The 14,035-nt window shown below is 32.4% G+C and overlaps 1 protein-coding gene across 1 annotated transcript; it reads right to left on the bottom strand.

Moving 5' to 3' along the window:
- Positions 1-2,363: 2,363 nt before the first annotated feature.
- SFC (ARF GTPase-activating protein) lies at positions 2,364-12,981 on the bottom strand. Its single transcript, XM_085722670.1, has 19 exons — positions 12,679-12,981; positions 10,965-11,041; positions 10,032-10,132; positions 9,588-9,658; positions 8,870-8,932; positions 7,627-7,671; positions 7,210-7,275; positions 7,077-7,124; positions 6,896-6,991; positions 6,777-6,818; positions 6,429-6,644; positions 6,200-6,331; positions 5,861-6,091; positions 5,679-5,765; positions 5,265-5,603; positions 4,512-4,657; positions 4,317-4,410; positions 3,379-3,863; positions 2,364-2,885 (listed from the first exon to the last, which is right to left on the bottom strand). Exons 1-19 carry the CDS (start codon positions 12,721-12,723, stop codon positions 2,771-2,773), a joined length of 2,499 nt encoding a protein of 832 aa, XP_085578796.1. The 5' UTR covers positions 12,724-12,981; the 3' UTR covers positions 2,364-2,770.
- Between the last annotated feature and the right edge of the window lie 1,054 nt (positions 12,982-14,035).

Here is a 14,035-nt window from a genome sequence, read left to right on the forward strand (position 1 = left end):
TTGCTCATTCAGAACCAATGATGATGTAACTTTATAATTATGGTCCTGTACACTTGAACAAATATTAGCTAGTCCAATTTACAATTTTTAATACCTTGTTATCATCAAAACTCTTTAAGGTTTATTGTTAAACAAATTTTGTTCCAACAGAGCTTACTCAATAAACATGAACATTATTTAGATATCTAGATTAGGGAGTAAAATGATATAATGCTAATTGAGAAGAGGAGTTTATATAAATATCCTTTCTCTCTGTGCGACACTATTCATTTTTACATTAAAAAAACTAAAATGTTAATGTTGTTCTTCGATCCACCATAGTTATTGTTGAAGTGTAATTATACAAATATATTAGTGAGACTCATTTAATTAAAAAAATTGTTCTAAGGTGTTTAGTTGAAGATTGAGTGTTTATTAAATATTTCATATTAAAAAATTATAAACAAATGATTTGTACACGTGAAACTCATGCAAGTGTTTAAAGTGGACGAGCTCTTGTAAAGCTCTTACAAAATAAAACAAAACTAGTGTTTGGTTGGTAGATATTAAGCTTTTTCTTTGACAAAATATGTTATCATGAATATATATATATACATATATACATACATATATATATATATATATATATATATATATATATATATATATGGGGTTTGCTAGGATACACCCACTAGTTTTTATTAAGGTGTGTTTTAGCAAAGATATAACTAAAAAGTTGTTAAATACACCTTAAGGTGAATGTTGCTAAAACACACCTTCTAAAAAATAAGTGGGTGTATGTTAGCAACTCCTATAGGCATTTGCTAGGATACACCCACTTATTTTTTAGAAGGTGTGTTTTAGCAAGTTATAACTAAAAAGTAGTTAAATATACCTTAAGGTGTAGCTTGCTAAAACACTTCCACATAAAAACTAGTGGGTGTGTTCTAGCAAACCCCTATATATATATATATATATATATATATATATATATATATATATATATATATATATATATATATATATATATATATATATAGGGGGCTGTTAACTTGCACCCACCTAAAAACACTAAGGTGCAAGTTAACAAGCTGCACCTACTAGTTATTTACCAAAACACCCATGTTTTTCTATTATAAACAAATATTATTTATGCTATTTACAAAAATGTCCTTTTAATTAAAATAAAGTTTAATAGAGACAAAATGGTGTTTTAGTAAAGTACAAGTAGGTGCAACTTGTTAACTTTTAGGTGGGTGCAAGTTAACAGATATATATATATATATATATATATATATATATATATATATATATATATATATATATATATATGGGTTATGATAGAAGACACCTTTTGTGAAGGTGTCTTTTATCAAGTTACTCTATGAGCATTTGTTAAAATACACCAACTACTTTTTATGAAGGTGTCTTTTATCAAAGTTATAACTAAAAAAGTGAAAATCACACCTTGAGGTGTGACTTGATAAAAGACACCACACTACTTTTTATGAAGGTGTCTTGTAACATAACCCTATATATATATATATATATATATATATATATATATATATATATATATATATATATATATATATATATATATATATATATATAATAGTTTTTCTATAGATAAGGAACAAAAACAAGACATACCAATAAACATGAACAGCAAATTATTAGTATTATTAAGCAATTAAGTGCAGTGTATTTTCACTATTCTATTACTATGTTGGTTAATAATACCAATAATCATGTTGAGGTCCCTTTGACAAGATGTTCTCCAATTAAATCTATCATAGATTGCATATTTAGACCTTAGGTTTTATTATTTTATTTCGAATGTCAGACTTTAAATTTTCCATTACATAATTGACATCTTTTAATAATTCAAAAACCATAGTGATTCTTTACCATAGGAGACAAATTCAATGTCAAACTTCTGGCTAATATACCACCCACTAACTATTGTAAATTGTGGATGTAATTGGCCATTTTACTTTTTAAATCAATTGACTGTGTTGAAAATCCTACATTATATAAAATTTGACCCAAAAATATGTTTATATATGGGAAAAATATTCTTCACCTTACAAGTAGGTGCGTAAGATTGAATTACACTTAAACCAAATTTCAAAAGTATCAAAAGCAAACAAATATCTATTATCACTTAACATGTTGGAAATCTATGATCGAAAGACATGTCACTTTACATGTTTGATTTTGTAAGAATGAGTTACGCTCAACTTTTAAAGAACAAAGATTTGGTTCACTTTTTTTTTTTTTTTAGCCTATCTTTTATCAATCAATATAAAAACGAGAGAGAAAAAAGGATATGAAACATACTCAGAAATGCCCTGCCGAGTAATAATCCAGTAATACAAAGGTGAAAAACAACCACAAAACCTTTCACAAAAATAAACCAATGTACATAGGATGCACAAAACCCTAGCCTAATGTATCACATCTTCATCACTAAAAGAAACAAAAGAAAAATACACAAAAAACATTACTAAATTGTTGCTTGGCTCTTCAAGTACACCAGTGCTCTTGACTCAGACCAATGCAGTCATTTTACATTACAAATCTTAGCACTATCTTGTACAAGATTACCAAGGGGCAGACATTACAACCTACCACACTCCTTTTTAACTCTTCAAACTAGTGGTGTTTCCTTAAACAAAACAAAAAAAAAACATCTTTTCGATTCATAAAAAATACAAATTTACATAATTCAATCTTCAATATCTTATATATAATATACTTGGAGTTCCAGAGAGTTTTCTTATTAGTGTCATCCATTAGAATCATTTGATGGAGCATGGACTACTCTGTCATCAGCATTTGATTCTGCAGCAAGCTCAATAGGGGTTCTTCCATCCTCATCCACAGCTCGAGGATCGCCTCCCCTGCATAGTTACAGATTTCAGAACTATTCAGTTTTCACAATTCATGAACCATGGATAGAACTCCTTATATTTTCACATATATTAAGAAAAGTATGTATGTATTTAATGTATCTAAAATTAGAGGTATATTTTGTGCATAGATGTCAAACTCGTGAAGCTATATTTTGTGTGTAAGTGTTCCAAAATACCCTTTCATGTATATAGATGTGTTCAATTCTGACTCCTCATCTTCCAAGACACTTTGTAGCATTAATTAGAGGTATATTTGAAAAAATAATAAATATATTTAGCAATTTGAAATAGAACTTAAATTTAAGAAGAAAAATTCAAATGGGACTTATATTTAGGGACAGAGATAATGAATCATAAAAACTAAGTACACGAATCAGCAAATAGCCCATTAATACTTGAAATGGTCACTCAGTCAAATGGCAATGTCACAGAGGTGAAGCTGGATAAACCAAAAACCATTACATAAAGTTACCACACTGACCTTGAAAGTAGCAATCTTGCAATTATAGATCTTCCTTTGAGAATACAACGATGTAAAGGAGTTCGACCTCTCAAATCAGTTGCATTAATATTTGCGCCATATTGCAGGAGGAGCTCCACCATTCCAATGTCTGCAGTTTCACAAGCAATGTGAAGTAGTGTGCACCCTTCGAGATTGACCATCGGCTGGCCTTCTTTAGTACCCACCAAATTCATAGAGCAATTAGAAGACCAGTCCAATGCGTTCCCTGCCAAATTAGGGCCGTGATCATTGTTAGCCTGTTCTTGTAATAGCATTACTTTGGCAAGGGTTAAAGAGTTGTTGCATGCTTGCTCATAAACAACGTTGACATCAACATCCGAATTAACAATGTAGCGGTATACGGCTTTCTTGTCATTAGCACGAACAGCCTCCCAGATCTGTTGTGCTACCAAGAGTCGGTACTGATTGTCCTTCGGTCTACGAACAAAAATCTTCTCTGCATACTGCCAAGGGATTTAAAAAAACAGAAATATGACTCATGGAAATATCCATTTTCAGTGTAACATCAACAACAAAAGAACAAGATCACATGATGTATATACTTTAGACATTTAAAAAATATGTTGGCAGAGGGAAGACGTATTCAGTTGCAACTATCATAACTTCGATTCCAGACCAAGTTGAAAACAAGAAGGGTGAGAAAATGCAATATTAGAAATGTGATTCATCTATTTCATGTGATGCCTAGGAATTCTAGTGTGAATCCTATATCATTTTCTTCAGTTTCCTCAATCTGTTTCTGACAATAGTACTTTAAATTAGTACAAAATCAAAACCTTCCTCCATTCTCCATCATTTTCCAAAAAACCAATCAGAATCATAAAAGTAACTTTTTACAGGTTTTGATTTAAACACAACATCTTTGTCCATTAGCAAGAGCTTATGTAAAAGAATACCTTTGCCTGGATGAACTTTTCCTTCACTGCTAGAGAATCATATTGACCAGGTTTGGTGATGAAAACTGTTTGTGGCTTATCGGACTTGCTCGAGCTTCATAATTAGCGAAAATGTGTATATCAGGAATACTTGGTTAAAATATAACAACAATAATGGGTGAAAGTAATGCAAAGATAATAGTGGGGATTATTTACCCTGTAGGGACAAGATCAACCTGAAAGGCACTTCTTGATTGCAAAAGTTCCTCCCAGACAGAGTTGGCAAACGTATTCCCAAGAGACTGAAATAAAGTTATCACAGAAGGTTCCCACACCTTAACGTCCAATGTAAGAGAGCGAACCTACAACAGAATGGAGAAAAAAATATACCAATTGAGAGGAAAGGAATTAAAACAGGCACATGTTGTGATAAACATAGTATCAAATAAGATATTTCGGTTACAAAATTGTCAATATGAAAGAAAACATGTGATCAGTCATGAAAAGCTAACATTCCTACATTTCACACGAGAAGAGTTCCCTATAAACAACCAATTTGAACATGCATAATTTTTAAAACAATAAATACAATGTCAGCAACATTTTCATGTGATACAGTATATGAATCAGCTGTAATCTCCATTACAGTTTTAACCACTAAAGTTAATGGCACTTATGCAGTGTCTTGCACTTCATAATACATATATCAACATTTATTTTTAGTTCATTGTAAAAGTTGGATTTCTACCTTTATTTTATAAAAGAATTTAGCAGACGAGAAATAAAGAACAGGGCAATTGAAACCCCAGTTAAGACAAGATACATACATGGAAGATAAAGAAATTTAAAATAAAATAAAATAAACTATTATCATTGTCAAGTATCCTCACAAATGATATTCACATGTAAGCAAATGATTTGCAGATATAACATATACAATGATAAAGGGTGTGCATTTGTATGGTCTACCTTTGATATGTGCACACCAAGGTTTCGATGAACACCGGAACATTCAATGCAAACAAGAACGCCAAGATTTAGTGATGCCCAATCTGGTTCAGGGGCCCCACAATCAGCACATTTATCATTCCCAATAACTCTTCGCAACACATCAATTGGTTTTTCACTTTTATTACAGGATCGCTGCTGGTTCAAATTTCTGGACGTACGCTCCAGGTGTGAAGACACAAAACATCTATCAGCTGTACTTTCTTCAACAGCACAGTGGTCAAAATCTGAACTTTCAAAAGAACTACTCTCACTGGTAGACCTGAGATGACCACTTCCCATTGGACTTGCCGGCAACAACTGATAGAAATGGATAACATTAATCAAACTGACTAATTCATTGTTGTATGGTAAGCAAAAGTATACGAAAGTTACCCTTTCAGGAATCTGAGAGCTCAGCAATGAGGCAATAACACCTGTGATTTTTTCAATCCAATCCATTTGGTCCAGCGCACTCTCTGCCTGCACTGACAAGCATAATTAAGGAATGAAAATATAAAGCTTTAATCACAATCCTTATACGGATAAAACACTATTCAAAAAGTCATTAAAATAACCTGCAAAGTGTAGTTCTTTGTTGGTGAAATGATGCGGAAGCAAAACCTCAAATCTGATTGGTCAGCATCAACTTTGATTGTTGATGTAAGCAGGTTCACAGTGTGATGAGCAACGGATTTCTCATCATGTACTCCACCATGATGATGATGATGAGAAGACAGCCATCGACTAAGAAGTCCAGAACCAAGCTCCGAACTATTCCTCTGACCAGAATGTTGACTGCTAGAGCCCTGCACGTGATAAAAAACCACAATAATATCAGATGAAATTTGTTACAAAGAAACATGGCGGCTCAAATCTTTCATAAACCAACTTATTGTTCACATTAAACTTCTTACAGATGGTTTGCTGCATTGTTTACGGTAGTAATACAGCATTCCCCGACTATCAAGAACGAAAAATCTCCTTTTCCAGTCCCCCCTTAAGTTTGACGAACGCTTGGAGAGATAACCTTGTCGAATAGTCTGAACCTAAAATGATAAAGAAAAATAAAGATTAAAATAAACCAATGGGAGAAAGTAAAATAACTAATAATTTAAATCAACTATTTCCAGCTCTCTTTTCAACCTTTCCCTTGGCAGCATTCTGCATTACTGCTTCTATCATCTTATGTGAACTTCTACCAATGGCTTGTATACCATCTCCATTAGGAGATCCATTAGAACCATTAGAAGCCCACCTACTTTCTCGATCAATCTGTCGCTTGTAATCTTGCATTCTTTCATTGAGAGCTGCTTGCTCATAATTGGACCTTTCTCTTGACTGCTGAGCATAAGTCAAGACCTGCAAAATAATTAACCGGCAGTGAATCATTTGCATTTTCACTATGGGTCAACTGTTTACAAATCAACCACCCTTAATATAACATAAACTTCCACGTAATTAAAGGGTTTAAAAGCAAAGCTGATTTTAAACCTGGTTAATGTACGGCTCCATTTGATGTAATAGTTCATACCCCTACAAGTGAAATGAATCAAAGATAAGAATGTTGTGACAAAGACTATGGGAAAGAATATTTAAAACAACATGTCTACCTGTTTGAAGTAACGAAGATGTGCATCCATGGTCCCACTGACTGCTTCCAAAAACTCAAATCTCTTCTTTGCTTCAACATTTGAGAGAGCAGTAACCTGGACAGAGACTCTTCAAGTTTATTTGGGAAAGTAATTGTAAAATTAACTACTTATATACTTCTGATTAAATGAATTTACTAACCAGATTAAATCGAGTTTGCTCAAATGTAGTTCTTGCACTATGAAGCTCCTATATCATGCACAAAACATGTAAGTTTAAAGAATGATATAACGAATTTCAGCTGACTCAACAAGGGAGATATACAAAAGCCTACCTCTTCTAGGGCAGTAGCTACATCACTTTTTGTACCTTTTCTCAGTGAAAGAAACTTTTCACGAGTCTGCAAGAGTAACAAATTTGGCAATCATTAGAGAAAAAACGGTTTTGCAGTTTTGAATATTGTAGGCTAAAACAAGATTGTTAAAAAATCCAATACCAAGGGGTAAATTGTTAAAAAAATAAATGCTTCAAGGCACTTCTATCACTCTGTTTCTTTAGAGCAGATCTGGGCATTACTTCATCTTAGTAGTCAGTCAATTCAAACTGATAAGTTAATTATTAGTAAATTGATTTTGTTTTACGTAAATCAATGATTGTCATAGAAATTACATTGCAAATCCAAATTTTAAACTCAGGAGGAATATACAAACTACGCGACAAGATTATAAAGCATTTGGAGATAGGAATGCACCTGGTCATAGATAAGGCTGGCTTTGTCAAAGCGTTTTCGTGCTTCCTGCACTAAGAAAGGATCCATTATAACAAATCCATATATAAATTATGAAACTTAAATGTTTTCAAGAATAACACTTACAAAATCTTAACATGGAAAAAAGTAACCTAGTTTTGATAGTCTATAGAAACTTTGGTATGAAGCCCAAAAACTTCAGAAATGGAAAATTATCGATGTCTGACACGTATCTGATACCGACACATGTCTGATACTTCTCGATACAAACACAGAAAGTGTCCAATAATTTCTTCAATGTTTTGATGAATATTTTCCTTGATACTTCTCAAATACATCATCTTACCAACTAAATGACACAATTGTCATCTAGATAAGATACATCCTCGACTGTCTCACTCCCTCTGACTAATATTAAGTGTCATGTTTAGAATATTTGTTATATTATTTGTCATTTTAGAATACCGATGAAGAATTAATTTACTTAATTGTATCTCAACCCTCCTAACTATTCTGCTAATAGTTTATTAGTAAAGGTTATTTTAGTCAACAAAGCTCATTTTATGATGGAAGTTAGTACAGTCAAAGTTTTTTTGTTGAGAAGTGTGCATAATTTTAGACGACGCTTAATAAGAGACAGAGGGAGTAGTAACTAAAGACACGTAATTGCACACTTTTTGTGACACATTCGTAGTAGAGAGAATATATTCTGATATGGGCGTGGCAAAGATATGTAACTTTGCCTATTTGTTATGATCACAAGAACTTTTTTTCTAAATTGTGATCATATATGTACTAATGAGCAAGCAGTAATGTGAATGTCACTTTACAATTGTGCTCGCGACTGTCCCTCCTTGCCAAAGCACTTCCCTCCCCACTGAACTCCCAATAGCTGTTGGGATAATATAACATAAATTTGACAAGCTTCTACCAACGTAACATCCACCCATGATATTATTTTTTATAGAATCTATTAAAAATAAATACTACGATGCTGCTTTTTCCACAAGGGAAGTATATGTTCCAAAGAATTCCTACTTGAATCCTAAAACCCTAAATCTAAACAAAGAAACAATTCAATTAAGAGCCAAGTAGATTCTATACAGAGCAAAGTGATTTGGAAGACCTACTACTTTAGAAATATACAAACTTCAATTTTTTAAAAAATTTCTATTAAACTTTGCTTTAGTTTGTAGGCATCTTAATGACAGGGTAATAGGAAAATAGTAAGATCTTTTTCAAGTACCTTGACTTCTTGCAAATCAATATTGACAAACTGGAGCAATCTGTCATTTAACATGTGCTCAACCTGAAAGGAAGAAAGCAAACTATGTGTTAGGTCTAATATTAGTAAACATTATTAGGCAGTTATTATTTTATTAGCCAGCAATTATTATAGTAATGTGCAACAGTTATGTATTAGGAAGCAGTTATGTTTCTAGGCAGTTACTAGAGAATAAGTTACTAGATAAATGGGGAATCTGAAGGACAACGTCAGAGGCATTTCGTTTGGAAATGGATATTGGTTGGGAGAGACCAAGCTCTCTAATTCTTGGAGGGAGAGACCCGAGACTCTCGAATTCCTTGGGAACCTATTGTGTAATCATATTCTATTATCAATAAAAGTAAGTTATATATATTATATTTCTATGTTTGGTACCGGTTTCTATCACTATGTCAACAAAATAGCCAGGACGATAGTTCCAAATAGTTTACTGCTAAATATTGTAATGTGGTTCGGCCCCTAAGTATTATGCTTTGACAGTTTGATCTTAACGTTGAGCTCGCACTGGATTTCAATTATTGATGACTACCTTTTCCTTTTTTTTTGGATGAATGAAGAATAGAGAGTGATTGGAGGATCAAATATTCTCCTTTTCAATTTCTCTCTATTTTAAATGCGTTATTGGGAGTCATTGGAAACTAGGAAAATATTAAAAAGCACTCGAAGCATAATGGTTTACCTGTGATCGAAGGACTTCCTTGTATGTCCCGATTTCTCTTAATGCTATAGTGAATTTGGTCATAACAGGGCCTACAGTGAAGTTAGAAACTCAATCAGAAATTGTTTCACCGTTGGCAAGATTATAGGGGAAAAGATAACATCATGATAATCAAATCATGGAGTCAGATAGTAAGTATAGTTGCTTAAATTGCATGCAAATTCTCTTAACAAGAATTGAAAAAAAAAATGCTCTTCCTTGACAGATAACATTAGTCAAGCAATAGAATATATAATTCTTTATGATTAGCAGTTTTTAATAAAAAAAATGGATCTATTAAGAAAGACATTGAGGATAAAGTAATATTGACTATGCGCAGGAACGTAAGAAGTTCAGTCATGTGAATGAACTAAAACCCTTCATTAACCATCTTAAGCATGATGTTGAAGAAAAGAAAAGGCATACCTCCAAAAGCTACACTGATGGGGTCATTATGGCCCCCACCAAAAGTTTCTAGGGCACTTGCAAATGCAATGTCTCCATCATATGCCTCTCCAAGTCCTTCCCTGGAAAGTAAAATGACAGCATTTAGGTCTTTAAAAAATAACAAACATCTTTGAAATCAATATTCAATATATTATGATAAGTTGTGAGAAACTTCTTACAATAAAACTAAAAGAACATACAGTAAATCCATTAACCCACTAAAATTTTCCTTTCGATGATGGGAAATGATTTTTGCATTAAAAACACTACGAAAAACACCCTCCATGGAGAATAGAATACACAAAACCACTAAGCAGTATTAATGCTTTCTTTTTTCCTCATAAAAAAACCTCTTGATTTTTACTCAAGATTTGGTATCATGTTTCCTCAGTAAAGTTGAAAATAAATGTCCTGAAAGATAAACAAATAATATACTGTACGATGCATCTGAAAGGAAAGAATTTTGGAATTTGTGGCTCTAGCGTGTGATACGATTCACGGTGAACTTATGATCACATCAATGTGGAAACAGAAACTCATTTGTTTTTTCACTTTGCGTTGCGCTAGCTACTTTCTTGTAAGTAGTTTCAAAATTCAAAGGTTTGGCACAATTAAGAAAGTTAAAACACTAAGGTGCTGTGCTGCGTATGCTTATTTTTAGTTAAAACTTAAAAGGGAATGCTCATACACGAAAATAGTTTTCAATCCTTAAATAAGTTGCAGCATCAGAAGCTAAGCTGATCTCGAACAATTAACCAACAGTTGAAAAGATAGCATAGCATAGAGAGTAAAGGAATTAAAAATTTGAAAATATGTATAAACTGCAATTTGCATGACATAGATGCTTCCACAAAAGTTCATGGCTATTTATCAATAAATTTTGATAATGAGGCTATTCAAATAACTACATACGTGTATTTTCTGCATCCCTTGTAAAATTTCAAACTTCTCTCTCTCAAAGATTCGGCACTTTCCTCCATGCCCTGTATCTGTTTCACCAAAGAATTAAAAGACAGACAATCTTAGCACACATCAAGTCAATTAAGATAGAAAGAACCTACAAATACAATATTCTGACATGACTTGATTACATAAAATCTCAAACAATTAGGGGATAGAGTTAAAAAGATCAGCATCTATGTTGAAGGTGGAGTAACAGAGCGAAATATTATCATACACTATGTAAAATCGCCAATAATTAGCTCTAACCACCATTCACAAATAATTTTATTAGCCTACAGGTTCCAGTTATCATATCGTTCTACCAGCAAGGAATGCAGTAAAGTTCATAATCTTCAAAAAATTACTTTAGTGAATCAGTAATGCCAGCATGATTTAACAAAGAAACAGGAAATTCATTGTTAAGCTCTCAAAATAACCGAACTGACTTGGTGCCTATCTGTGTTAGATTTTATTTACCAAAAGTGGGATAACATTGCTTCTAAAGACACTTCTTACATCTCACTCAACCCAAGATTTTATCATTTCAACGAAGATGCATCAGGAAGCAGTATTTTTGCAGTTTAGGGCAAATAAAGTGTAAGATAAACAGGCTATAACAGCATGTTTTATATAAGGATAAGTTCAGTTATAGGAATTAAATTCCTGTGAAATATGAATTTACATATATTTGGTTCAGAATTGGAAGGGTGGATATTTTGGGAGTAACATATTATTCCTCCCTGTGTTGTCGAACAATTGCAGAAAATAGCAGTTTGTTCGAATTATGCTACACTACATTGCTACAGCGCCGCTACCTGACAACACTTTGAACTAAATAACCTCTCGGAGAACAATAGCAGTTGTTCAAATTCTGATACACTATAGCCGCTATTTGACAGTACTTATTTCTCCTTGTTCAGGGTTTAATCCAGGTTGGGGTAACTAGGGTTTGGGCTCACCAAAGCCCTGTCTAAATCTCAGTCTATGAATAAAACCACTTCCTTCTTTTCGCACGGTTTCTCAGAATCAGAAAGTAACCGTAAAAGCTATAGGCATAAATAAAACTTTAGTAAGAGTTAAGCATTCAATTTCAGACATATCCCAGTGTTGTCATTTGCAGATCACAAAGACTAACAGTTTGTTCAAATTCCGCTATGCAAAGTACTTTAGTGTCATTAGTTCGCAGAACAATAACAATATCAAAATTTCAAATTCCATTTATCATCAAGCCATCAATTTCAAATTTTCCTTAGAACAAAATAAACACTAAAAAACCCACAAAACACTGACATATACAAGAACACCGGATACAACACACAACACAGACACCGACACGTCGACAACACCTATCATAGTTTGAAACTATGACATAATTCAACGTAATCACATGTGTCGGTGTCAGACACTAACATGTGTCGAACACCAGACACACCTTCGATCAGAAGTGTCGGGATAAATTGTAAAAAAAAAACCCTTAAATCAAGGTTAAACTTAAATATAAACTAAACCAACTATCACCAACACATGAATCACATACCCTACCCTATGAAATTCACCTAACATTCATTGCACACATACACACACAAAACCAAAATTAATTATATTAAAATTCAAAAAATCAAAATTTAAAAAAAATCAAATAAAATGAAAATGAAAGAAGAAGAGAGTGAGTGAGTAACCAAACCTGTTTACGGAACATAGGAGAATCATCAAGCTTAGCGAATTGCATTTTTGATTTTTCCTCAAAAAACGATAATTCCTAGGTTTATGTCAATTTAACAACAGCATTATAGAATCAACAACAACACTCGATCTAAGAAACATTTGCATCAATTTCACTTTTTTCACTTTCACTGGTTTTGAATTTGGTTCAAAAACCTAAAAAACAGAAACCCTAGCGAGGAAAGAGAAAAAGAGAAAGAGACAGAGAAACAACGTTGGATTTTGTTTGAGACTGTTTGCTACTTGCTTATGATTTGATTTTGATGTCTTCTATTTTTTGTGTTTTGTGTGCTTTGTTGAGTGTAGTGAAGATGGTAAAGTAAAAAAAAAAAAAAGTTTAATATTTATTTATTAGGAATTGTTTATTTAATTTAACTATAACTATATGGTTGAATTGAATTAAATTAATTAATGTAGACCTAAATTCTCGAATGGATCCCATGTGTGTAAAAGACACTCAATTGGGATTAAAGTTGGCACCTATGAATTCCTTTTTCTTCCACTTTTCTCTTTCTTGCCCCCCTTCTTTTTCTTTTTTTAATTACCTTTTCCTTTGTTTATAGAATTGTATCATTTCCTTGACAGATTACATTAATTTTTGACAGTAACGTTTATAGATTAATTAATCAATCTTATCTTATTATTAAAATCTCATAGTAATAATTACCATCGCACATTGTTTTACATTTTTTTCCATTCGATGATTTTTTTTGTTGATTTTTTTTTGTGGTGGTTGAGTTTGAACCCGAAACCTTACATACATTATGTGTTGTCTTGTCAATTAAGTTAAGCTTACGAGGACTTTCATTCGTTGATTAATTTGGTTAATCCAATTTCATTTATTATGGATCCTTTTGATAGTTCTCAATGAATAAAGATATAAAAAGATGTAAAGCTCTAATTATAAGATACTCCCTCAATCCCGCAATAGATGACCCATTTGAAAATGTGTAATTTTGACCTAACTTACTTTGACCATATTTTTCTACTAATATACAAAGATAAATAATATCATATAAGATGTCGTTAGATTTGTCTCGATGAGTATTTTCAAAATATCAAATTTTCATAATTTTTTCTAATATATCATTCAAGATATTTAAGCTCAAAAGTATGCTTGGCGCGTAATAAGGTCAACTGTGTCAAGTATTATGGGATGGAGGGAGTAGTTATCATAGAACAAAAAATTCAGCCTAATTGATGTATCACTTTTATGTGTTGTTATAAGGGACTTCTACGGTGCGATTAAAAACTGACTTTTTGGTAAAAAAGTTATTTTGTTTAACCAATAGTATAACTGTCGATGTCATGTCACCTAG

Source organism: Medicago sativa, chromosome 7 (assembly GCF_051527215.1).
Source record: "Medicago sativa cultivar Bolivia chromosome 7, Bolivia_mono, whole genome shotgun sequence".
Lineage (NCBI taxonomy): Eukaryota > Viridiplantae > Streptophyta > Magnoliopsida > Fabales > Fabaceae > Medicago > Medicago sativa.